This window comes from Ochotona curzoniae, unplaced genomic scaffold (assembly GCF_017591425.1).
Source record: "Ochotona curzoniae isolate NIBS_2020 unplaced genomic scaffold, NIBS_Ocur_1.0 contig_3819, whole genome shotgun sequence".
Lineage (NCBI taxonomy): Eukaryota > Metazoa > Chordata > Mammalia > Lagomorpha > Ochotonidae > Ochotona > Ochotona curzoniae.
The window spans coordinates 57,321,404-57,347,234 of NW_024466004.1; the positions used below are offsets into that span (position 1 = coordinate 57,321,404).

Below are 25,831 nucleotides of genomic sequence, written 5' to 3' on the forward strand. Positions count from 1 at the left end.
CAAGCCTCCCATGACTGGCAGGCCAGATGATCCCCACCCCTGCTCTGGATCATGTTAGCTGCTTCTGCATAGGATGCACAGTTGGCTGCAAAAGGACAGGAAGACAGGGGCCTGGCCATTCTTCTGGTCTCTGTGAGAAGCTGCTTGCTGTGGACACACTGCCCCCATTGGACTTCTCCCTTGCCTGCTTTCCTGCCTGGGAACATCTCCCTTCTCCGACTGCCATGGGCAGTGCTGTAAGGAAAGGAAGCACCTTTCCATCTGCATGTGTGAGGTGGCTGTGCCAGGGAACGGGCAGAGGATGTTCAGGGACCGCGTGGTGCCTGCTGTGTCCTGGCTTGGCACGGGGCTTCTTCTGGCCCCCTCTGATTCAGAGGGCAGGTGTTCCTTTCCCCTCAGTTCTGAACCACTTGGCTGGTACCCCAGCAACTCTGGCTTCAGATCACAGCTCCCAGAGGGGCCACCTGAGGACACTTGGGGAAAGGGATATGATGCAGGAGGACTCACCAACCTGTTAGCCCCTTTCTCCTGTAATGGGATGTGGCCACCTTCAGCCTCCTGGGGAATTCTGGAGACTCTTATGGTTTTGTTCTAATCACTGCCAAATCATTATTTTCTTTTTTTAATATTTTTTTATGAAACGCAGATATATATAGAGGAGACAGAAATCTTCTATCTGCTGATTCACTCCCTAAATGGCTGCAATGGCCATTGCTGATCCAAAGCCAGGAATCAGGAACTTATTTCAGGTCTCTGCGTAGGTGCAGGGTCCCAAGGACAGCCATCCTTCACTGCTTTCCCAGACTACAAAGCAAGGAACTGGATCAGAAGTGGAGTAGCTGGGACTAGAACTTGTGGGATGCTGGCACCACAGGCTAAGGATTAACTTGTATACCACTGCACTGGCCTCCCAAGTCATTGTTTTCTAAATACATGTGTATTTCAATTTTGATAGTATTGTTTGTTTAAAAAGTTTAAAATTCCTTGTAAATATTGGTATTATATGACATTCTCTTTAAAAAACGCATCAATTTTTTTTTCATTTAGTGAAGATAAAATTTGCATTAAAGTAAGTTCTTTGAAAGGCTTTCAGCAACACTGTGATAATTCAAAAATGTATACCTTATGCTTCACTTTTCTTGGTCTCTAAAAAAGCAATGAAGACATAAATGATAAATAAATGTTAAAATAATCACTAAATAAATGATAAAATTATCCGTTTCAGGTGTAAGCCAGAGTAAGGGGGACAGAGACCTTCTCCCAACTCCCTCCAGAAATTTGTCCAGGCTCTAGCCTGCACTTGTAAAAGAATTCAAGAAGGAGACATAGATAAATGTAGCAGGAAAGATTCACTTAAAGGGATAGTACACACTCAGCTGCTCGTACAGGCGACTCGGGAGAATGAGTGCTGCAAATTTACTCCCAGTCATCCCTTTTTATAAGATGGGCGAGGGTGCCTGGGACAGTGCTTAATTAAATATCCAAACATATCATTGAATATTCAGCTCAAATCCAATATTTGGGGCAGGGCTTCAGCCTGCACGGAGCTATCTAGGAATGTTGTGGGGCATGGTGCATAATGAGAAGTGAGGCCTAGGTGTCACATGGGGACTAGATGTGCTAAGGGCAGCAGCCATGCTGATTTGGCATGGCAGGGAGGGGCTGGCATTTGGGTGCTGAGTGCCTGAGGGTGGCTCAGATGGGGGCAGTCTTTGGTTCCCCCTTGCTACCTTCCTGCCTACTTCATATTCATCAGGAGAAAGTTAATGAATGGAAAGGAATTCAGCTCTGGAATTGTGCCTGGATGCTTGACATGAGCACATTAAGACAAAAATGCCAAACTGTGTCCCTGAAACGAGCGTGAGAGCGTGTGGCACCTGGGAGGCTTCAGACAAGTGTACCCTTCAGAAATACGTGCTGAGTACACTCTTTCTGGTGGAACTGGCATGGGGATATACCCGTGATCTCCTAGTAGTTAGCCTAGGACCCGTGCTGTTAAGTCAGCTTGGAGAAAGTGGGAGGTGGCCGTGGTCTCCTCCTTCGTGTTCCTCTGAGAAGTGGATGCAGGTTCCTTGGGGGCAGACTCTTCTCTCCCCCATCTGGGAGTCTTGGCAGGGTCCCTGCCAAGACTATATATCCCTATATCCCTAGCGTGAACCTGCTCATTTTGTCCCATCTGTGGCATTGCAGGCACCTCCCTGCATGTGTCCCGCATTCCTTGCATGTGTCCCTTGACCCCTGCATGCTTCTTGCATAGCTTGCATGCGTCCTGCATTCTGTGCATTTGCAGTGTGTCCCTTAGACCTCTGCAACCCTGTGGTTTCAAATACAATCTTTTTCTTTTTTTTTGTCTCTTTGTGTTTTTTAAAAATAATTATTTTCTGTGATACAGTTTTGTAGATATAGATTCCCAACTCCCCCTCCTCTTTTTCCCTCCCCATCCCCACCGCCGTATGATTGCAGTAGTATAGTTCTTTAGTAACAATTATAAGTTTAACATTCTGTTATTTACGTGTATCATGGCATTGTAAGTATAGACAAAGGTAGAAAATCTAGTATCAAATTGCAAAGACATTTCTATGTAAGTCTTGCCTAGTGTTCAGTTACTGAAAACACACTGATGTACATGTTTGATCTTCTATTCCCTGGTGATGGCTTCCTTGGTAAGCAGAATCCCTTCTACCAAACCCGCTCTATAATCAGACCAAGTTTTACAAGTCCTGAGGTACATCAAGGTGTTTTTCTGGAGCAAGCATACCACTGCCATATGAAAGCTTGCACCGCTTTGTGTAATCTGCGTTAATGGCAACTACCTTCTGCTTGTGCTGAGTTTTGTCCAATGTCCTTCGCAGATTTGTTCAGCTGGGACAGAGTCAACATAAGCAAGACAAGAGCAGCCAGCAGCTGTGTTCCAGGTGCTCGGATGGAGTGATAAAATTGTAAGTATGAGATGGGGCACTTTAAAAATGCTTTTGTTTAAGGCCATTCATAGTGCTCTTTAGAAGACTTTTTAAAAAGAATATTCTGTATTGTCACTCAGTGAGTGGAAGCACTAAAACATCTCCTTCTGGTGTCTTATTGGAGGAAAAATGAGTCTTAGTGGGGATAGAGAAGAGATTGGCTTGAAATATCCCCTTTGGGTGTGGGATTGGAGTTGGGAGAGGCTTCCTTCCATGAACTCCATGTCCCACGGGGCAGATGTGGGATGATGGAGACAGGCCTCTCATGTACAATGCAGGACCCTGGAGAGCACAGTAGGCTTGTCTCTTCTGGCTATATACCCCTATCAGTTCTGATGGCTTGCTACCAGCTAAAAGAATGTTGGGGATAAAAAAGTTAAACTACATTCAAATTACACCATTTCCTGTCACCCCCTGGTTTCTCACTTTGAGCAAGTGCTGTGCTATATAACTTCCATGCCACAGTATCACCTCCTTAAAAGGGTGATGAGACGTAAGATTCACAGAGTGCTTCCATGGCATCAGTAAGTTGTGAGAGCACCATTTCCATGTTCCTCATTGGTTTCTGCTTGTTGGAACTATACCAAGTTGAGGGTGGAGACCAGGAGAGGCACCTGATTGTCATGTACTCGGTTGACTTCTCTAAAGTGAATTACTCCACTGAGTCCATGAGGTGGAATATACGTGAGGCATCTAGCTCAGTGTCTCACCTGTGGTCAACACTTATTAAATATAACCATCCCTTTTCTCAGGGCAACTCTGTCAGATGGGTCAATAAACTATGCATTGCCTTACTTCTGTCTTTCTTGCGCCTACAAGCCTCTGCCGGGCTGTTCTGCAGCTTTTGCAGTAAGCACCAGAGGCTCTGAGGGGATTGAGAATGGGATGGAATCAGAACAGGCAGAACCTGGGGATCCTGACTCCTCATGGAGTGGGAGGAAGAGGATTTCATTCTCTGGCTTTTTTGTGTCTATGACAGCTGTCTGTCATTGGTGCATGTGTTGGATCAGTGGACAACCACTAGTGTATGTCTAACAGGGCAATTCTGAGCTGCTGTTTCTGGGGTGCGAGTATTCTGTAACATTTCTGGTGGGGGACTGAGTCTGATGGTGGCACGTCTCTTGCTCGTCAGAGAAGTGGAAGGCAAAGGAAATAACATGTGGCCACCACCTCAGAAACTGTTGGCTATCCGTCTATCTCTTCCATCACTATTTTAAATATTCTTTCTGGGTTTTTTTGGGGGGGGGTCAGATAAACTCCTATTAATATAGAGGTATTTTTTCTTTGTCTGACCTATTTGGGATATGGAAGCATGGGGATCCAAATGAATTGAGTTGTAGTCCAAGAAGGCAACATTTAAATGTGTTGGTAAAATAAGTTCTGTTAACCAGACTGTATTATAGAAACTGATCATTCTGTTAAAATAGCATGACACAACTTTTGACGTGATGGTGAAATAACTATAGCATAAAGGATGAAATTTTAGTGTTTCTCACATTTTTCTTCAGTGATTTTTCTAATTTGATCTGTAATTACCTTAAGTTATTACTTTTCCATTTAAAAATATTTTTAGAAAAATTATTTGAAAGGCAGAGTTAGAGAGAGAGAGAGCTAGAGAGAGAGAGTTTTTTTTGTTGTTGCTTTACTCCTCCAATGGCTATAAATGCCTGGACTGGGCTAGACCAAAGCAAGAGTTGAGCTTCCTCTTGGTTCCCTAGATGGCTGCAGGGCGCAAGCATTTGGGTTATCGTCTGCTACTTTACCAAGTGCATTAGCAGGGAGCTGGATCAGAAATGGGGCAGTCGAGACTTGAGTCCATTCTGGATGCTAATGTTACAGACTACAGCTTAACCATATTTTCATAGGTTATGTTATGTTATGTTATGTTATGTTATGTTATGTTATGTTATGTTATGTTATGTTATGTTGTGTTAGAGGCACACAAATAAGAAAGACGCAAAGTGAGAGAAGAGGGGTGAAAGAGAAGAAATTCTATCCACTGATGTATTTTTCAGAGGTCACAACAGCTGAGGTTGGGCAAGGGGTCAGGGCAAGTCTCACACAAGTGTCAAGAACCCAATTATTTTAGCCATCATCACTCCCTCCTGGATCTGCTTTAGAAGGGAACCGGAGTTAGGAGCTAGAGCCAGGTACTGTGATATGGAATGGGGGGTGAATGCCCACCCCTACTTTGACATTGTTTCTCTTGAAATATTTAGTATTTCCTTTTTCTGAGTTCTGGATGGAAACCATGAGGATATAGAAATGTTAACCTTTTCCACTTAATTAATGTAAAATCAATAATGAGTGTGTTTTTGTGTTGTGTCTTCAGCAGGATAACAAAGAGCTTGGTAGGTTCTGCATCATGTTGTCATGGTGACTGCCCAAGAATGTTGTTAGGGTTTGTATGTATGTACTTTAAGTCTGTAGCCAGATTCTTAAAATGTCAACTATTTATTTATAGGTTTCTCAAACTATATGTAAACCAAGAGAAATTAGACTTATATGGGATTCTTGAATATCTCTTATATTTTTAGTCTTAGTGTTTTTAAATGTTAATAAGTTTTATTTGAAGTTCCTTTACATATGTAATCTGCTAATCTCTGGACAGTTCATAATCTTATCACTTTTTATTGAAATCATGAGGCAATCCTGTTTTACTTTTCTGAATACAAAGTAGTTCCAATATCAAATGTAAGATCTTCCTGGCAGGAAGCAACTGACAAGCAGCTTGTGCCACAGGGGCTCCCAAAATAGGAGTACAGAGACTTGAATCAAGGGGCTGACGACTTCCATCCAAGGTCTTACAGGCTGTGGCCTCAAAGTAAATGTTAAGCCCACAGCCCAGGGAGTGTTTACACTGTAACACATGTAAGGCTGTATTTTATTGAAATAGGACCCTCCCTTTGGTTGCCCCTCTGAGATCAGCCAGCATGTCAGACTACTGGCATGTAGTGGGCACTGGTCTAATGCGCCTGGACCCATGTGAACCCGGTTCCCCTAGTAACCTTAGGAATTACATCTAATTCTTAACTTTCTGTACTTGTGGACAGAAAGTGATGCACAGAGAATGCAACTTGTTCAAAAAATCCAACAATCAGCAAGTGGAGAATTTCGCACAGGCTGACCACAGAGCCGGTGTTCTCCCCTTAAGCTATCCAGGCAGACTTTAGAACCACTGAGGTAGAGATGCTGGGTTGTTAGCATTCACAGCCTGCACTTGGGTCCTCTTACATGACCTGGATTTGTGTGTTGATCTTGATTTTTAAATATAGTTTGGGGCTGGCATTGTGGCAGTTTCTATGGGCACCAGTTGAAATGTCAAGTGTTGCACTTTTGATTCAGCTCCCTACTAATGTGCCCAGGATAGCAGCAGCAGATGGCTCCAGCCCTTAGGTCCCCTGCACCCACCATGTGAGATCCTGACTTTGACCTTACCCAGCCCTTGCAGCTATTTGGGAAGTAACCTCATGAATCTCTCTCCCTCTTTCTCCCTCTGTTTCTCTGTTTTTCTGTCTCTGCCTTTCAAATAAATAAATCTTTTTTTTAAAGAAGATTTATTATTGTAAAGTCAGATATATATATATTGTATATTGTATATATATATATATACACAATATATATATTGTAAAGTCAGATATATATATATATATAAAGAGAGAGAGAGACAGAGAGACAGAGAGGAAGGTCTTCCATTCGATGACTTATTCTCCAAGTGACCACAACAGTGGCCAGAGCTGTGCTGATTCACAGCCAGGAGTTCTTCTGGGTCTCCCACACGGGTACAGGGTCCCAAGGCCTTGGGCTATCCTCTACTGCTTTCCAAGCCACAAGCAGGGAGCTGGGTAGGAAGTGGGCCTCTGGGGTTAGAACTGGCACCTATATGGGATCTAGGCGAGTTCAAGGCAAGGACTTTAGCCACTAGGCCATCATGCGAGCCCTTAAATAAATAAATAAATAAATATTTAAAGGAAAAATAATTAAAGCCATTGTCCTTTAATTCTTTCCCTGAGCCCCTGCGTATTGTCCCTCAGCCGGGCATACCTGGGCATACCTCAGCTTTGCTTAACTGATTTGGTGTCATAGTGCAGTGGTTGTCAGTCGTCAGCAGTGTGGTGTTGCTCATCTTGAGGGATGTTGCAGTCCTGCTTGTTGCTAGGTGGTAGTTTATCGCTGAGCCCCCTATAATCCTATAACAGGGACTTGAAGCTGAGCCCTCAATATTTGTTGAAATGTGCTACATCTTGCCTTTTTCCATCCCACCCATGGCTACCAGACCTCCTGAGAATGCTCTCCCAGTGGCCCGCTGGCTTTCATTGTCTCTATGGTGGCTTCCTTGTACTCCATCATGGACCACTCTGTGGTTCTTGCCCTATTCTGTTGGTTTATGTTTTTCCTTCCTAGGCTCTCTGCCCTCTCCTGTTTCTTTGTTCTTATGCTGCCTTCTGAAAGCAGAGAAAACTAAGCACATGGATTTTCAACATACGCCCCCTGTCCCCTGCCTTTTTTTCTTCCTCTGCACCTGTGAGCCAGCATTGAGTGAGGAGGACCTGTGTGGAAGGGTCAGCTGTGCCTTGTGGGCAGCATCCTGTGGGCTGGGTCTGCTGCACTATGTCCACACAAAACCAGCATGTTCTCCTTTTCTGCCCTTTCCAGTTCTCAGGGAGTTCTTAAGTAAGCAAAAATTGCCAATCACTTGTCAGTTTTAAAGACATGTACACACATATTACTAATACTTGCTTTGTGGCTCACTCATTCCAGGAAGATGGCTCAGTCTTTTGAAAAAAATTCCTGGAAGGGTCCAAAATATACACAGGGATTGTATGAATACTGGGTAATTCTTCTAGCACAGGGCAAGTTGAAATGTAACTTAAGGTAGTAAGTGTGCTTACTGTTTTAGGACCTTAAGGCTGCATTTATTTTCCAAGTATATATCTTTGTTAAGTGGCATTTACTGACTAGTATAGGCTGGCCAAAGTCTCACTGATCTGAGCAGGTGCCTGTCCAGTTAAACGTGTGGCTCTTCTTCACACCCATGAGATGAGTGTAATACGATGACCACAATGAATTCAGCCTCACCAACTTTTCATTTCCGCTGATGTGTCCTGCAGATCCCAGTCACACACTGCACATTCTCCCCCTCCCGCCTCAGTGATTGCGTCTGCCCTGTGGATGTTGTTCTGGTCTTTGGTCCTGAAGGCTCCATAAATCAGTGTTTCTATCTTTAGTGGGGCAACTTTTGTTATCTTTTCCAAACACAGTACAGTCTTTAAAGGCTCAAGGACTGGAGCAATTGGTAGGCACTGATCAATGATTAATCAGCTAATTTCCTCCACAGGTGGGAGATAATAGGTGATAACACAAGAAACTAGAATGTGATCCTTTCCTGGAAGCTGTGGTCTTTCTTCCTCTTTCCTTCAGGCTTGATTTGTCTCTCTCTCTCTCTTTTTTAACCCTCTCAGACTCCCTGTCTTTTCCATCTCTAGTGATTTTGCACAGCCCCTCCCCCAAGTTTATTTTTAGCTCCTTCTCACTTTCCCTCTTTTTCCTTGCCCATTTTCTCTCTATCCTCTTTAGTTTCTTGTTTGTTTGTTTTTAAATGCATAACCACTCTTAAACACAAGTTCCCTTTACGTATGTTTCAGATTACACTTCTTGACAAAGAAGTGGGTCATTGATGAAGGTGGTGGTCTGCAGACAGTGAAATGAAGTAGAACTGAACCGAGTGCAATAGCAACTGCCAGTGTACAACACTTGTGCTTAATCCTTATGTCATGACACTTTTGTTTCTGGACACAAGTACAAGTACAACATGCGGGTATCGACTTTGCTGTACACATGTGGGTATCGACTTTGCTGTGCATTGGCTTCACTCTGCAAAGCAAATTCCTTGCTATGGGTGACAGTTCTGGTTTGTGTGCATATTTATGTACCTTTTCTGGGATCAGATAAATTTTTAAAGCCTGGCCCTATTCATGGCATCTAAACACTTAGTGATTTTCTGTTGAATGAATGCATGCAAATATGCATGAGTGAGTTTGTTGGGGTATAGTTAGCAAAGGAGAAAAGCGAGATTAGGAATGGCATCTGTGGTGTGGCCACAGTGGAAGTACATTCAGAGCAAGACCAGAAGAGAAATGGGAGAGATCCTTATCTCGAAAGCTCTGTTTTAATGTTAGTGGTAGGCTTTCTATTTGTGTTTTACAAAGGTCAGCCTGGAAACAGTGTGGAGAATGCATTGGAAGCAGGGAGATAAGAAATCTTCTGGAAACATTGAGAAAGCAATGGAAGTGGGCAACTGGCAGTTAAGATAGAGAAGGGGAATTATGCTATAAAGGTAGTGGGTTGGGTCCCAGGAAGCATGGTTGGGGATGTTGTGCCCTAGCAAGTTGATGCAGAGGAGTGCCACAAACTGATTAAGATCTGAAAGTCCTTTCTTGCCAGTAGTGAAGAGGTGACTCATGCCCCAAAGACCTCTCGATCCCAAACTACAGAATAGCAAAGATTACAAAGGCAAAAGCCACACATTGGGAGGGATTGTGGGGGACTGGGCTAATGCAGAACTACCTTAGAAATAAAACAGTTACTAACTTTGAAGCCTTTATTGCTATACCAAGTGAAACTCACTTGTCTCCTAATCATGCTTGAATAGCCTAGCTGGGCTTCCAGCACTGTTGCCAAGGAGGATGTGGTTTTCTCAGTCAGGTCATGGTCTCATGGGTCACAGGGGCAGGAAGGGGACACCTCACCTAAGATGGAGCCCAGCTAACTTGGAGTCCCTCCTGCCAAGCCTGTTATTTCAATGAGATGCAGTGGTATTTCCTAGCAAATACACAGCAGTGGCAAGTGAGGGGGGCTGACATGGTGAGTTTTAAAGGGTAATAGCGCAAACAAGATATGTTTGGGGCTCAACACTTTAGGTTTTTCTGCCCTTCATTTCAAAGGCAAGTAAAATTTCACAGCTCCCTCTGAAGAGGTCTAAGTTAAATAGATGATTATATATGCTTTGTAAGTTTTCTGAGAATCTGTGATCAGATTACAAGGAAAAATGCTCCAATTATAATTAGAGATGAACTTATGATGGCCTTAAAAATGTATTTTTATCCCATCAAACACTGCCTTACTTTTTTATGTGAGGAAGCAGATTACTCCTGAGGGAACAGACCGACTACTAATCTGGTGATGGGCGAGATATTACTCACTGATTTTTCTTGGCTCTGTAGCTTGTCACAGTTTAACCTTTTGTTATTTTGTTAGTTTCCCAAATTCCCATCAGTTTTGTTTGTGAAAGGGGAGTGGGATGATTGAGGAGGGGGCAGGCAGATGGAGTAATTATTGAGCATTGTGCTATGTCACCATGGCTTCCCAAGCAGCACTCGTCGGCACAGTGAAGATGAGTGTCCAGGTAGGGGTATTTATAGCTCTTGTCTCCTCTGAGTGTAGATTGCACATCTATTCACTTAAAGGAATATTTCTGAAATACAAGAAAACACATTTCAGTTTTCTATTTAAATATAGCTCGACTAACCCTATATATGATTCAGAACTCACCCCCCAGGGGCTTTCACATATGATTCTTAAAGTACAAATCTCATTAAGTACTAATTGTGTTAAAAGTTCACCTACAGATCTTTTAGCATTGTGTAAGTTATTTTCCATCTTCAGTATTTTAAGTATATTACTCATCATTCCTCAGAGTCTTATGAAGAAATATGGGAAATAATATCATGGACATCAAGTTACTTTGTATTTTTTAAGATGTATTTATTTTTATTGAAAGGCAGATTTTTTTACAGAAAGGAGATAAAGAGAGAAAGGTCCTTTGTCCACTGGTTCACTCCCAAAGTGGCTGCAATGGCCAGAGCTGTGCTGATCCACAGCCAGGAACCAGGAGCTTCTTCCAGGTCTCTCACATAGGTACAGGGTTCCAAAGTGCTGGGCTATCCTCTGCTGCTTTCCCAGGCCACAAGCAGAAAGCTGGATGGGAAGTAGAGTAGCCAGGGCATGAGTGAGTATCTACATGGGACCCGGGTGTTTGCAAGGCGAGAATTAAGCCACTGAGCTATTGAGCTGGGCTCCTGATACTTTTTTTTTTTTTAAGATTTATTTATTTTTATTGGAAAGGCGGATCTGTAAAGAGAAAGAGAGACAGAAAGATCTTCCATCTGCTGGTTCACTCCCCAAATGGCTACAGTATCTGGAGCTGAGGTGATTCAAAGCCAGGAGCCAGGGACTTCTTTTGGGTCTCCCACGTGGGTGCCAAGGTTTTAGACCATCCTCCACTGCTTTCCCAGGCAACAAGCAGGCAGCTGTATGGGAAGTGGAGCAACAGGTACATGAACTTATATCCATATGGGTTGCTGGTGGAGGATTAGCTAGTTGATCGATTATACCATCTTAGTACCTCATAGTCTTATAATTAAAGGTCTGCTTATATTGTATAAACATTTTTCTGTCGCCCTTCCCTATTGTATGAGAATAGATTGGTGGAACCCACTATATGGTATTTTCTTTCTTTTTCTTCCTTCTTTTCTTCCTCTCTCTCTCTCTCTCTGTTTCTGTCTTTCTTTCTTTCTAAAATGTTTCATTTATTTTTATTTGAAACACAGAGTCACAGAGAGAGAAGGAAAGACAGAGAGAAACATCTTCCATTCACTGGTCTACCCCCCAAATGGCTGCAAAAGCCAGAACTTGGCTGATCCGAAGCTGAGAACTAGGAGCTTCTGAGTCTCCCAAATGGGCACGGAGTCCCAAAGGCTTGGGCTACCCTCGGAGGCTTTCCCAGGTCAGAGATTTGGATCAGAAGAGGAGCAACCTTGACTTGAAACAATGCTCTTATGAGATGCTGGTGCTGTCGAGTGGAGGTGTGCCTGAGGGAAAAATGCCAGGGTTAGCAAATAGAAGCAGATAGTAAAAGAAATTAAAAGTCTTTTAAATTTTTCACTTTTGTGTGGCTTCATTTCAGTTTTAGGTAGCAGCTCAGATTTCTTGGCAGTCATCTCACAATCTTCTCAGCTGACCAGTGATTATCCTTGTTAGTTAGCTGGTGTGTTAGTAGGACAGGCTAAAATGGTCTGTGCTTTTCTGATGATTTGATTCTCTGCTGCTGCTACCGACTTGGTACTGCTCTCGATGAGTGTGTCTCCTCCTCTGTGTCACCAGCTCTTGGAATCCCATCACGGGCCTGCAAGAGAACCATGAGTTCCTGCTTGCGTGTGCCTGGCCCTTCTAACTTCATGAGACTCTAAAAGAAGCTGGCTTTGCTTTTCTGCATTTACCTTCTTCCTAGAATCCTGTTATTTGGAACAGTTGTTGTGAGTTGATCTCATCTGGGAAGAGTGGACATTTTTACATTCTTAAAAATCTTCTTTGTCAAACTCATTTCCCATTAGAGTAAAAAAAATTATCATTTTGAGGATGTTTTATATTCATTACTGAGGGGTCAAAGTCTCTGTTCTGTATGTATGATGTCACCAAGAGATGAACTGAACTCTGAAATGTCTCTCTAAATGAAGCATATCCTGTCCTTACACAGGATAAAAAAGATTGAGACTATTCTGACTTTGCTTAGCCATTTTGTTTTACTCTCCATAATTGCGTTAGCAATTTACTTCTTAATGTCAAAATAGAGTCAATTGCTGCTTTTTAAAGTATTTGCACATCAGAATATGTATTTCTTCTATAAAAAAATGAAACAATTTTAAGCTTATTCCTAAGGATAAATATCTGTTGGTAACTCCTATATAATGTGATTTGAAAAGGTGCAAGTAAATAATTAAATAGAAGTAATATGCACAAATACATTTTATTTTTTAAAGATCTATTTATTATGTATTTGAAAGGGTTACAGAAAGAGAGATCTTCTCTCTCTTGGTTCGTTCGCCAGATAGCTGCAATGGCCAGGGCCATATCAAGCTGAAACCAGGAGCCAGGAGCTTCTTCTGGGTCTCCATAGGGGTGCAAGAGCCCAAGAACTTGGGTTATTCTCTGTTGCTTTCCCAGGCCATTAGCAGGCAGCCGACTCAGAGGTGAAGTAGTGAGATACAACCTGATGCCCATAAGGCATGCCAACATCACAGGTAGTGGCTTTACCCACTATGTCACAACACTGGCCCCTAATACATTTCTTTTTGATAAAAAATAGAACAGAGAAGGGGAATATGTTCTGATACTGTTGGAAGTATCAATAAATGTTTAGCAGCTAGAAAAGAACAAAAAATGTAATTTTAGACATGTTTTTTGGCTGCTCTAAATAAAATTGTCTTTGAGGTTTCTCAGACCATTAATTGTCTCACATCATCTTTTCTGTTCATTATTATTCACCTTGGCCCCAAAGATTTTACTCTTACTTGTCTGAAATGCTTTCTTATAGTTTGTCATGCCAGTGACAGAATCAGTTACTGGCTTGTTTATAGATCATGCAGATCACATAATTAAATTTAGTTTATTGCTGATTAAGTTTGTTATTGCCTCTTAGCATTTAGTTTTTATTTTATTTCTGGAACCCTGAATATGTTTCCCAGTAGTTTCATAAGAAGAAATTTAGTTGGTGTCATCTGAATCCCCCCTTCCCAAAGCCTGTCTCTCATGGCTTCTAGAAATACGTAGGTATAGTCCGGCTTCTTTGGAAGGTGTATTCTCAGCTTGTCCCATTGCAGGGCAAGAGCAGAGTATGTTGGAACTATTCCACTGAGAACTAGAATATGTTTATAGACTATATGATTCAACCATCTGATTTCAGAAGAAGGCCTGGAAAGGATTAGTGATTCATTCAGAGTTGCAAAATTTTGAAGTGTTAAAGAAGACTTGATCCGCATTTCCATTTCTTAGGATCTCAGGCCCAAAGTCCAGTCTAACATGATCTACCGTGCCAAGCAGCTGGAATTTTGCTAAGCCATATAACTGTCGGGTGCAGCTCAAAGTGAGGGAGCAGGTTTGAGAAGCAAGAATGAGAGCAACTGTCCATGCTGGCAAGTGGGCCAGTAGCTTGTGACCAAGGGAAGAAAAGGGAAAGATACAGAGCTTCCAGAACTGACCCTCAAACTGTGATGACCCCTGGGGATTCCAAACCTTTTCAGTGAGTCTGTGGTACAAAACTGTACCTGAATAGCACACAGCATTAAGGGTGGGGGGAGAGAGAAGGAAAAAAAAATATTAGCAATGCTTATGTAAGCCTTGGATGAAGTAGTAAAAGTGATTAAGGGTCAAGCCTTACATTCATGTTACTTTAGGTGTCTTTGGGACTAGATGGGAAGATAGTAAACAGAAAATACCTGTGTCCCAGATCCAAGTCCTGTGGCTATCTTGAAGAGACAGACTCATACCCATTAACTACGCTGTGAGCCGAACCCACCTCTTGTTGCATGGAGCACTCATAGAAATAATGACTGACAAACTACCCGGGGCTTGCCAGACATTTCCGTGGATTTGGCTGGCACTTTCCTCAAAGTGATCAAAGCCAGCATGTCAGTTCAAGGGAAATAATGGGCAGTGTTTGCAACTAGCGAAGAAGTCAGATTTCTGAAGTGACAGAATTTTGGAATGCTTGTATCCACCACCATGAACAGTACTTAAAGATTGTTCAAATAGACATCAGAAAGGAATAAAACTCCTTAGAGGCTCTGATATTTTCACGTTGTGTAATGAAATGTGCTGCCATTAGGAAGATCTTTATAACTAAGGAAACAATGTTTTGAACATATCCTATCCATACTGTTAAAAAACAAATCATTGGTTTACAAAATCATTCCCAGTGCAAGGAGTGATGGAGCTTAAGACAGGAGAATATGAAAAACTCAGTGTGAGGGTTTCAGTTGCACTGCAGTGGCCTTAAGAAACTTGTCTGATTTTATTATCGATGTACATTATCTGCAGTTATGTAGAAGGTTAGCAAGTACTCCTGTTCCTATCATGTCTCTATTCATATATTTTCCTCATATACTCCATCAAAACAACTCACTGTGATAGAGGAAACCAATTTGAAAACTGAGTTATACCCTAATAAGCTATGTGTAAAAAAGTTTTGGAAACATAAAGCATTTCTTCTTTTGTAACTTTTTTGGCTTAGGAAAATATAAAAATATATTATTTGTGCCAATATTGATTAGATTTTTTCAAATTCAAATTTAATTTTTTTAGTTTTGGTAAAATGTCAAATGATAAAATTAGTAGAAGCCACAGCTTATTGGGGTCCTAAGTAATATATAAAGGGATCTGAGACTAGAAAGCTTGAGAACTTATTGGCACAGTGAATTTGGCCATTTGTTTCAATCTTCAGTACTAAGACCATCAAGAGCATTATGATTCATAGCCTGTTCAGGATGTGCCATCAGCTGGTCCCGTGTGTGGCCTTGTTGAGCTCCCTGGTCTGTAAGACAGGGCTTAGGGTCAGTGCATTAACTCTGTGACCTTCTGGCTCATTTGGCTCACATGTTCTCTTATGTTTGGTGGTAATCACTGATGGTTACTCTATTATGTTACAGGGAAGGGTATGGGCACTAAGATGTTACCTGTGTAACCACAACAGCTATTCCTCCTTCTGCACTACACACACACACACACACACACACACACACACACACTATAAGCCCAAAGTGGAGCTAGATCCAAACTGAGGGGTGTTTTTTCCACTCCTAGAATACCCTTGGCAAAGAACTCTTGCACAAAGCTCTTTTAAGAACAGTTAACATCAAGAGAATTTCCCCTCATCTTATTAAGATGATAAATTTATTCAGAAGTTAAAATATGATGCCACACATATCTTCTGGGAAACAAGAAAACAGCTCAAGTCTGTGTCTTAGGAGAGATGCTCACAAGCCTGGCAGTTGATAGCTTCAGCTCCCTCTGGAGCAGAGGGAGACGTGGAGAAGCAGCTGCTGCAGGAGGAGCAAGGACCCAAGAGAAGCAAGACTGTGCTGCAAGCACCCTAACACCCTCCCCTTGTCATTTCCAAAGAAGATGGTTAGAGAAGTTTCATTTTAAGAAAGAGAAAGGATGGAAGAATGGAAGGAAGGAAGAAAGAGTACAGAAAGAAAAGAAGCCAGGCTGCTAAAACTCAGGACAGCTTTCTCATGTGCAGTGCCAGCAAATTGTTCACATAACATTCAGGGTTGACACAACGGGGAGTACTTATCTCTGAGAGGAGAGTTAGAGTCATGGGAACACTCCTGTGAGCAGTATCTGAATTGCTGTCAGAGGGGAAGCAAGGCTTTCTCAGTTGCTTTGGGGACTGATAAGTGGAGCCTGAAGAGAAGCAAATGTAGAGCGTCTGGAGGTAAAGGCTTTCCAGTGATTGAAATTATCCAGGAGGACATGAGAACATGTAGTGATTGAAGATCATGAGTTCTCTCCTGTGATGGAGGGCACTCAAGCAGGGGCTGGCTAATAATGTGGGGGATTCTTCTTTGGCTTGAGGTTGGACAAGATGGTTTGGAGTCAGGGTTCCTTCTAAGATTCAGTGATAACCACCCTCACATCTATGACTCATCTGCTGGCTGGTATTATTAACAGCTTGAGACAGAAGGGAAATAATTCACCCATTTGGCAAATATTTATTAAGCACCTCCTGTGTGTAAGATATAATCCTAGACATGGTGGCTGCAGCAAGGAACAAGACTGTGGAGATCCCCCAGGGGCTCTCTATTCTAGGGCAGGCCAGCAGGTAGGCAACAGCTAAACACATAGATCAGACAGTTCGCCCAAACCAGGGAATTAGAGAGAACAATGGGGGCAGGTTAAATGTCAGGAGTTGTTTTACATCAGGTATGGAGGAAAGGCCTTGAGCTAGATAGAATGAAAATGAACTATCTTCCCTAAGATGGTTAGGGAGGGATGTTGAAAACAGAGAGGCCATCTGCAGAAGACCAGTCTGAGAACCAGCTGGACATAGCTGAGATGCAAGTAGAAGGTCGGGTAGGAGGCATGGAGGAAATGTGCTCACAGGACGGAGTCAGTCACTGACAGGAACCAGATCTCCAAGGACCTCTCTCAGGTGTTTATGTGTTACTCTGAATTAACCTGCTGGGAAGCTCCTGGGGAGCGGGGTGTTCCATGAAGAGTAGCTAGCTTGGCTCTCCACCTCTAAAAGATGACTCCTGAGGCTTTCTGGGGCATACTCACAAACAGAGAAATAGAAAGAAACTCTCAAGGAAGGCAGTTTCTCAGAGGCCAAGACAAGTATTTCAAGAAGGAGTAGGCAATGGTGTTGAACAGAGAAAAATTCTTGTTGGTAAAGGCAGTCCTGCTATTTCTATGGGGTGGTCTGTGGAGGCACCCTTAGGAGCCCACCTGAAGGGAATTTGGTGGGGGGAAATGAGAAAGTATTAAGAAGAACACAAGGAAATCATTCCTTTTAAAAATGCCACTGTATAGGTCAGCTGGTTTGTATCGCGGCTTCTCCACTTTCCATCTTGCTCCCTGGTAGATAGGAAAGCAGTAGGGGATGGCCCAAGGCCTTGGGACCCTGTGCCCATGTGGAAAAGCCAAAAGAAACTCCTGGCTCCTGTCTTTGGATCAGCTCAACTCCAGCCATTGCCGCCATTTGGAGAGGGAACCATCATGTGGAAAATCTTTCTTTGTCTCTCCTCCCCCGTGTAAATCTTATCTTTCAGGAAAAAATACATATTTTTGTTTCTAAAAAAAAATTGCTGATTTAAGTAGGCACAAAGCAATAGGTTAGGACCTGGAGGAGAGCATGAACTCAAGGAGTTATCCCTAACACAGGATTGACCTTGGGAGATTTCTCTATGTACTAGCAGAAGAAAGTTCACCAATAGACACAGCTGCTGGGAGTGCAGGACGGAGTGAGTGATTGCTCGAGAGAGAGCCTTTTCGAAAGGCCACTGTCAATTATTTTGCGTTTTAGCTGAAAGCCAGAATGTCATTCTTCACTGTTGGTTAATTTGTGGGGATTTTCTTCCCTTAAATGGAGCCATATGAAATTAGCAATGTTCACTCAATTCTGACTTACAAAGACAGTAGCTTCACAGGATTCTAGCTAATAGATTAACTTAGACAATTCTGAATTTCCTTTGTAGGTCTTTGTGATATATATATACTTTGTAAATTTGGAAATAGTCTCAAACTTACCTGAAAGTGACAATAACATTTCTTCACTGACTCATAGGTCGTACAGTAGCATCGTTTGCTTCAAGATTTTTGATTTTCATTTCTTCAGTGACATATTGGTCATTCAGTAGTATGTTATTTAAACTTCATGTTTTTGTAAATTTCCTATTTTTCTTCCTGTTATTGATTTTGTTTTGTGGCTTTTCATCTAATGGGACGTATGGTAACTGTGAACTAGGGACTAACATATACAGATGCGAAGATACAATGCAGTATGCATCTCTACTTCCAAATCAAAGATGGACTCCCAATGAAACTATTAAATATATCTTGACAATAGGATGCTGAACTCTGTGTCATTTTCCTTACCTACAATGTCAGGATACCTTTAAATAGCAGAGTGATGGACTTAGTACTGTTTGTGAAGGACTATACTATTGTAATAATGGGAGGGGGAAATCACTTTAGTGGCGGGAAAGGGAAATCCAAGAGCCTATGGAACTGTATCATAAAAACTAATAAGAATAAAAAAGAAAGTGGCAATTACAGAACAGAGAACATCCTTACCTTCGTCATCATTTGAGAGTAGGTGTGGGCCTCATGGCCTAACACTTTTCAAAATGTTTATGTAAGTTCTTTGAGAGGTAGGGAGACATAGAGACTGACAGAAACATAGATAAGAGAGACAAAGAGGGGGGAGGAGAAGAATGTTCTCATCCTCTGATTCATCCCCTAAATATCTGCAGGACATGTGGCAGGAATCCTATCTCTGGAGCCATCACTACTACCCACCAAGGGCCACATTAGCAAGAAGCTGGAGCGAGGACTTGAACCAGGCAGGTGTCCCAAGAGGCATCTTAACTGCTGGGACACACACACACACACATACACACACACACTTATTTTTGTGTGTCCTGTAAATAAGAATACCCTCATACAAAAATCATAACACAATCAGTTAAATCAGAAATTAACATCAACACATTGCTACCATCTAATCCCTAGGACCCAGTGTTGTCTTTAACTGCATGAGGATCCAGTCTAGCATCTCACCTTACATGTAATTGTTATGTCTTTCAATCTCCTTTATTCTACAGCTGCTTCTCACTTTTTTTTTTTATTTTTGTGACCCCTGGAAGAAAGTTCGCTCATTATTTTGTGGAACAGCCCATTGACATGGGGTTGTCATAAATGTTTTCAGATTAGGAATCAGGTTATGGCAGAGTAACAGCCAACCTTTCAGTTCCCTCCCCTGTCCCTACCTCCCGTTACTCAAATCCTTACCTAATCTTATCGTACCAGGGTTGATTACTGTGACCAAGACCATATGGCAGAAGTGAGTTGGTTGTGAATGTGATCTCTTGGATGACTTGGCTGTAGGACAAACAAGCTTTCAAGGAGTGAGTAGCCCTGTGGGTAGGCCCACAGGGAATGATGGATCTTCCCAATAGCAAGGGAGAGCTTGATGCTGATCAGTCAAGGGAGCGAACTAACAGGTGCATTCTTCAACCCATTTGAAGTTGACAGTAGTGGTTGATGACAGGTTGACTCCAGCCTTGTAAGAGACCTTGAACCAGAACCACCAAAATGAATCTTTCCCAGATTTCTGACTCCCCCAGAAACTGCTAGAGCCAACGTTTGGTGGTTTGGCTTCCCAACAGATGCAGGCAACAAATCACAGAGGTGACAGTAACTTCTTTACACTGAGTCCGAGCTGGTGGCATAGATTTTCAATCTGTCTCATAATTATATGTTTCTTAATTATCTTCTGAGTTTTCACACTCTGATGCTGCTCACTTATCTCCATCCCCTTTTCATGAATGAATACCTTATGCTTGGTAATTTTAAACTGTGTTAATATCCTTTCTTCATCAGACGTTGAGCTTTCCATTCATTTCTCTTGGCCTGAGATCTTACTCTGCTGTTTGCCCAGTGGGCCATAACCTGACCCTGTCATCATTTATTTTGATGCTCAGATTGTTCCAGATTTCACCAGAGTCCCTTCAGCTTTGGATATGTCCTCATCATTCTTTGAGCATGTCCCTGTTTTCTGGCTCAGGATGTTCTGGGCCCTTCATGTTCTTTGCCTATCACAAGCTCTGGAATCAGTCATTTCTCCCAGGAAATGATTTTTTCATGGAAAATAGGATTATAGCCAAGATACAGGCACAAGGTGTACCACATCCGGTTGGAGGGTCCCTGCTCCAAGGACCAAAGGACACCCATTTACATGTGCTTATATATGCAGTTATATAAGTATATACATATATATCTCTTTTATGTGTTATATAGTGTGTACATTTAATCTGTGTTTACAAAGATTGCATATGTTTGAATCCGTAAGTTCGTGTTGATTACTCTGATTGTAGGGAATCCAAGTTCTTTTGCATCCTGCCTTTCCATACCAGCAAGTGCCTCACCGACAGTGACAAAAGAGCACTTGTTACCCAGAGGACATTTATTTGCTGGATTAATCCGCATACGTTACACCAGTTTTGTATCTCCCTGCGTTTGTCCTATCCATTCCTTTTCCCACTTGGACAACTCCAGCCAGCCCGTCTCCTCCTGTAGAGATAACCAACCCTCAGGGACATCCTCCCCATGCCCATGGGCCTGAAGCTACCCCTCCATGTGGAGTCTCATGCCTGCTTCTGCCTGCTCAAGACATGACATAATTTCCTCTGGATGCCCCTACATAGAGACAACCCTTGCTCCCTGTTCCAGCTTTAGCTTTCTACCCTTGATCTAACCAGGATGCCCTCTCCTCCTCCTGGGGCTTGAATTTCCCACCTATAAGGAAATTCAGGTAAAGAAGGTGTGATACCTTCCTTGCATCACTTGAGCCCACCAACACCCAATAGGCTGGCATAGGCTGCCCACCTGTGAAGATGTCTTCACCCCAGATAGATGTAGGGCTGGCTTGTTTGGGAAGAGAAAGGGAAAAACAGAGCTATGTGACTTTTACAGTGGATGTCAACCCTAAAAGGGGCATTTCACTGCCTCACCCAACCCCAGCTAAATTTTTATTTTTTGTAGATAATTGTGTGTTTCAACTTTGTGATTGTATTCAAGTATAATGGAAACTTGCTGAAATACAAAACCAATGTGAAAAAAGCAAAAAGCAAACAGTAAAAACAGGAGCAACCAAATTATCCCAGGAAATGATTAAATAGATTTTGGTAGCATCTTTGACTATTGGTGACTTTTGATTTTTTACATCGGTACTTTTATTTTTTTTATTTATTTTAAAAATTTTATTTATTCTTTGGAAAGTCAGGTATACAGAGAGGAGGAGAGACAGAGAGGAAGATCTTCCATCCAATGATTCACTCCCAAAGTGACCACAATGGCCAGTGTTGTGCTGATCTGAAGCCAGGATCCAGGGACTTCTTCCGGGTATCCCACATGGGTGCAGGGTCCCAAAGCCTTGGGCCGTCCTCGACTGCTTTCCCAGGCCACAAGCAGGGAGCTGGATGGGAAGTGGAGCTGCCAGGATTAGAACCGGCACCCATATGGGATCCCAGTGTGTTCAAGGCAAGGACTTTAGCTGCTAGGCTACACTGCCGGGCCCTGGTACTTTTATTTATATTAATGATATGAATGGAGGATGAGCTTTTTAAAAATGTTAAAAAGTGTTAAAAAGTGATTTGTTTTTTTCATTATTTTAAAAAATGTGTTTATTTTACTTGAAAGTCAGAATTACTGATGTGGAGGGAGAGAGAGAGATCTTCCACCCATTAGTTCACTGCCCAGATTGACACTACAGCCAGAGCTACATGGGTGCAAGGGCCAAAGCCTTTACCATCCTCTACTGCTTTCCAGGCCATCTGCAAACAGCTGGGTCAGAATTGGAGCAGCCAGGACACACACTGCACTCATATGGGATGCCAATGCCACTGCTAGAGGATTAGTGTGCTCCACCACTATGCCAGCCCCAGCTTTATCCTTTTTAAAGGGGATATAAAATACAGAGTTCAAGACCCTTTTGCTAAAGAGTCTATACAGTCCATCTGTGCTAAGTGTGTTAGTCAGCTTTCCATCTGTAAGAAATACCTGAAAGAAGCTACATGAAGGAATGAGTTTATGTTTAGCTCATGACTTAGGAGATTCACAGTCTAACATCAGGTTCCATGGCTTGGACCCCTGGTGAAAATAGTAAGTGGGAATCATGGAGCATGGGCTAATACAGGGCAGGCCAAGAAGTAGAACGAGAACAGCTGGGCTTAACCCAGGCCTAGAGGACCAGCCCTCCAGTGGCATACCTCTAGTGACCCAAGGGTCTCCCATTGGGCCCCACTTCCCAGACACCATACTTGGGTCAAGCCTATCTCTTGCCATCATCAGCCCTTGACTTTGGGGTAATTACCTACATTTGTGAAGCCAAATCTTGCCCACATACTATGGTTCCCGCCCCTATCTCCCTGAAGTCCCATCTTTCTGACTCACAATATATATCACTCCTCAAGTAGTTCCAAAATCTTAATTCAGTCTGATGCCTAAATTGAAAACCTTAATTCAAATGTCTGATATCTAAATGTGAGACCCAAAGCAACACCCCCGACTATAAACCTATAAAAATCCAAGTTACATGTGCACTACTGTATAATGCTGAGACAGTATCTGTCTGTTCCAGAAGGGGGCATAGGGAAGTAGAAAAGCAAGACCAAAGCAAAACTGCAGACCAACTGGGCAAATATCGGGTCTTAAAGGCCCTCATCTGGCATCATGGGTACACTGTAGTGGGAAAAGTGCCGCTGGTGCAGCTTCGCTGTTCACAGGCCATTCTTCAGTTCTCACCCATTGGAGTCTTGTTCTGTGTAGCTGCACTGGCCAGGGCTCTTATGGTATCTCCCTGCAGCATCTCAACCTCACATTTCTCTTTGGTGTTGCCTGGTGGAGGCTCTCTGTTGTGGCTGTATTCTATGACAGGTGTCTACAAAGCCTCCCACTGTTGTCCAGATCCACTCTTTGAACTCTGGGTGGAGGACCCAGTGGCCCCAAGGCTTTGTTGGTCTCTACCCACACAGCTGCTCTTTGAGGCTGCATGCTGGTATCCACAGTGTTTCCAAGCCAGCCCATCACACTGCTTGCAGCTTTCCTCAGTGGATATCTCATATTGCTGGTATCTCTGCATTGCTGGGATTCCCAGTACTACTACTTACCACAGCTGCCCTGGGCGTTGCCCTTGGGAGGGCTCCACACAAGGGCCTCCAAACCTGCAGCATAGTCCTCTGTGTTGTCAGGCTTTCTTTGACATTTCAATGGAAGCCACCATGACCCTGTGTCTCTGGCATTGTGCACATGTTTATCACCAGTATCGTTATGTCTGGGGATTGACCAGTAGACCAAAGGACAAGCTGGACCTGCATCTAGGCAGGGAGGAAGGCAGACTCTGGGAAGAGCAAGGGCATTCTTTGCCTTCTGGGGACAGATGTTTCATACTGTATTTCTTCTTTCAATGGCACATCCTTTCAATGGGAAGGAACCTCCCATTTACGGGTTGTAAATTGAATCTGAAACTGGACACATATTACCGGTTTCAGATTACATTATCCCTCTTTGTTTCTTTTTTTGAAAAAACACAAATGACATTTTTATTGTGGAGCTGAGAGAATGTAGAGTCATGCTGCCATACACAGACCAGTAAAAATGAATAGCTGTCTGTAGTATAAAAGGTACCAACCAGCACAGCCATTTACATACGTGCCTGGGGAAAGTTGTTTCTTCTGTCTTCTTGTCTTTCCTATGGAAAGAAGCTATTTCTCAACTACTGAAAGCATCCACCTTCCTGCCAGAATCATCTAGAACTAGATCACCTGCTCCTGGGTAAAGTAAGAGCTGGAGCTAGAAGGTGCTTCCAGTCGTTGTCTGGTTCTGTTGGTTAGGGGTTGGTTGTAAAAAGCATGATCCACTCTATTTAGGGCAAACAGCAAGTGATTTGTTGTCGGGATTTTGGTGGCTTTCAGAATCACTGGAAAGCTTCCAGAGAGGCTGTCAGCCAATAGCTCCTACACCGCAGGACCAGCCACCCTAGCATCCACAGGAATCAGAAACATGGCTCAGTGGTTTCTGGCCGTGCGTCCAGCCACTTCCACCCTATTCTGCAGGAAACTCAACAAGCACATCACGTTTGCCCCACTCTCCGAAACAGCTGCCTGTTTGGTGATCGATAGCTTGGCTGTTTTCTTATAGGTTCTGGGACATGAATTCCACAAAGTGAGCAACAAGAGACCCTCAAGGGCCAATCCCGCACCAAGTTATCAGGAGGATAAGAGAATGTGAAGCAGAATAGCAGTCCTTGTGACAGGGAGAGCATGCCAAAAAGCAAAAGCAAGGAAAGGAGGCAAAACTGAAGTGTGCCGTTTCAAAATGCGCTTTACAGTTCAAACAGGAGTGAGGAAAACCAAAGAAAATCTAAGAGCAAGTGTCAAATATTAACAACAAGCAACTAAGGCTTAGTGTGGATGACAGGGGTCTTGAGAAAGAAAATTAAAGCATGAGAGTGGGGAAAAAATTAAAAATAATTAAAGGGGCTAGTGCTCAGAATAGCATGTAAAGCTGCCACCTGCAGTGCTGACATTTCATATGGGAGCCGATTCAAGTCTTGGCTGCTCCATTGCCAAGCTGGGCTTTGGACCAGCCCAGCTCCAGTCATTGTGAGCAGTTGGGGAATGGACCAGCAGGTGGAAGATCTCTTTCTCTTCTCTGTAACTCTGCATTTCAAACAAAAATAAGTCTTTGAAAATATAGTAACGCAAAAACAATTTCTGAAATAGCTGCTTAAAATTAATGTTGATGGAGAATATCACAGCACTTCAGAATGTTGGTTTAGAGTCCCCAATGACAGTACTGAGTATATTAAGTTATACACCTTATATATTAAGTTATGCACCTTATATATTAAGTTATGCACCTTTAAGGGAAAAGTCCTTTAGAGATCTAGACAGAAAGAGCAAATGACTGTTAAGAGCAAGAAAAATGAAAGTGTGCAAAGTTTGAATATAGCATTTTTTTTAAAGATTTTTTTTTTTAATTTTTATTGGAAAGGAGGATATACAGAGAAGAGAGACAGAGAGGAAGATCTTCCGTCCGATGTTTCACTCCCAAAGTGAGCGCAACGGCCAATACTATGCCGATCCGAAGCCAGGAGCCTCTTCCGGGTCTCCCACGCGGGTGCAGGGTCCCAAAGCTTTGGGCCGTCCTCGACTGCTTTCCCGGGCCACAGGCAGGGAGCTGGAAGGGAAGCGGGGCTGCCGGGATTAGAACCAGCGCCCATATGGGATCTCGGGCGTGCAAGGCGAGGACCTTAACCACTGCACCACCGTGCCGGGCCCTGAATATAGCATTTTTTATGCCAGAAAATGGAATACTATATTTAACATTTTTAAAAAGATTTATTTTATTTTTATTGGAAAGTCAGATACACGGCGAGGAGGAGAGACAGAAAGGAAGATCTTCTATCTGATGATTCACTTCCCAGTGGCCACCATAGCTGAAGCTGCTCTGATCTGAAGCTAGGAGCCAGGAGCCTCTTTCAGATCTCCCATGCAAGTACACAGTCCCAAGGCTTTGGGCCGTCCTTGACTGCTTTCCCAGGCCACAAGCAGGGAGCTGGATGGCAAGTGGAGCCACTGGGATTAGAACCAGCACCCATATGATATCCCAGGTGTGCAAAGCGAAGACTTCAGCCACTAAATTACCATGCCAGGTCTTATATTTAACATTTTTAAGAAAATAAAAGAGAATGTAATTAAGATATTATTTCCAAAGCTGTTATGTATTAAAGAAGTGAGAACTCGTGGAAT

The 25,831-nt window shown here is 42.9% G+C and overlaps 1 protein-coding gene across 2 annotated transcripts in view; it reads left to right on the forward strand.

Annotated features, from left to right (window-relative positions):
* The window catches only part of FIG4 (FIG4 phosphoinositide 5-phosphatase), a 124,041-nt gene that overhangs the window by 86,841 nt on the left and 11,369 nt on the right, over positions 1-25,831 (forward strand). For both annotated transcript variants that reach the window (XM_040983881.1, XM_040983880.1), the window contains exon 22: positions 2,853-2,939. In XM_040983881.1, the coding sequence (XP_040839815.1) occupies positions 2,853-2,939 (87 nt within the window). The remainder of the gene's footprint in view (positions 1-2,852; positions 2,940-25,831) is intronic.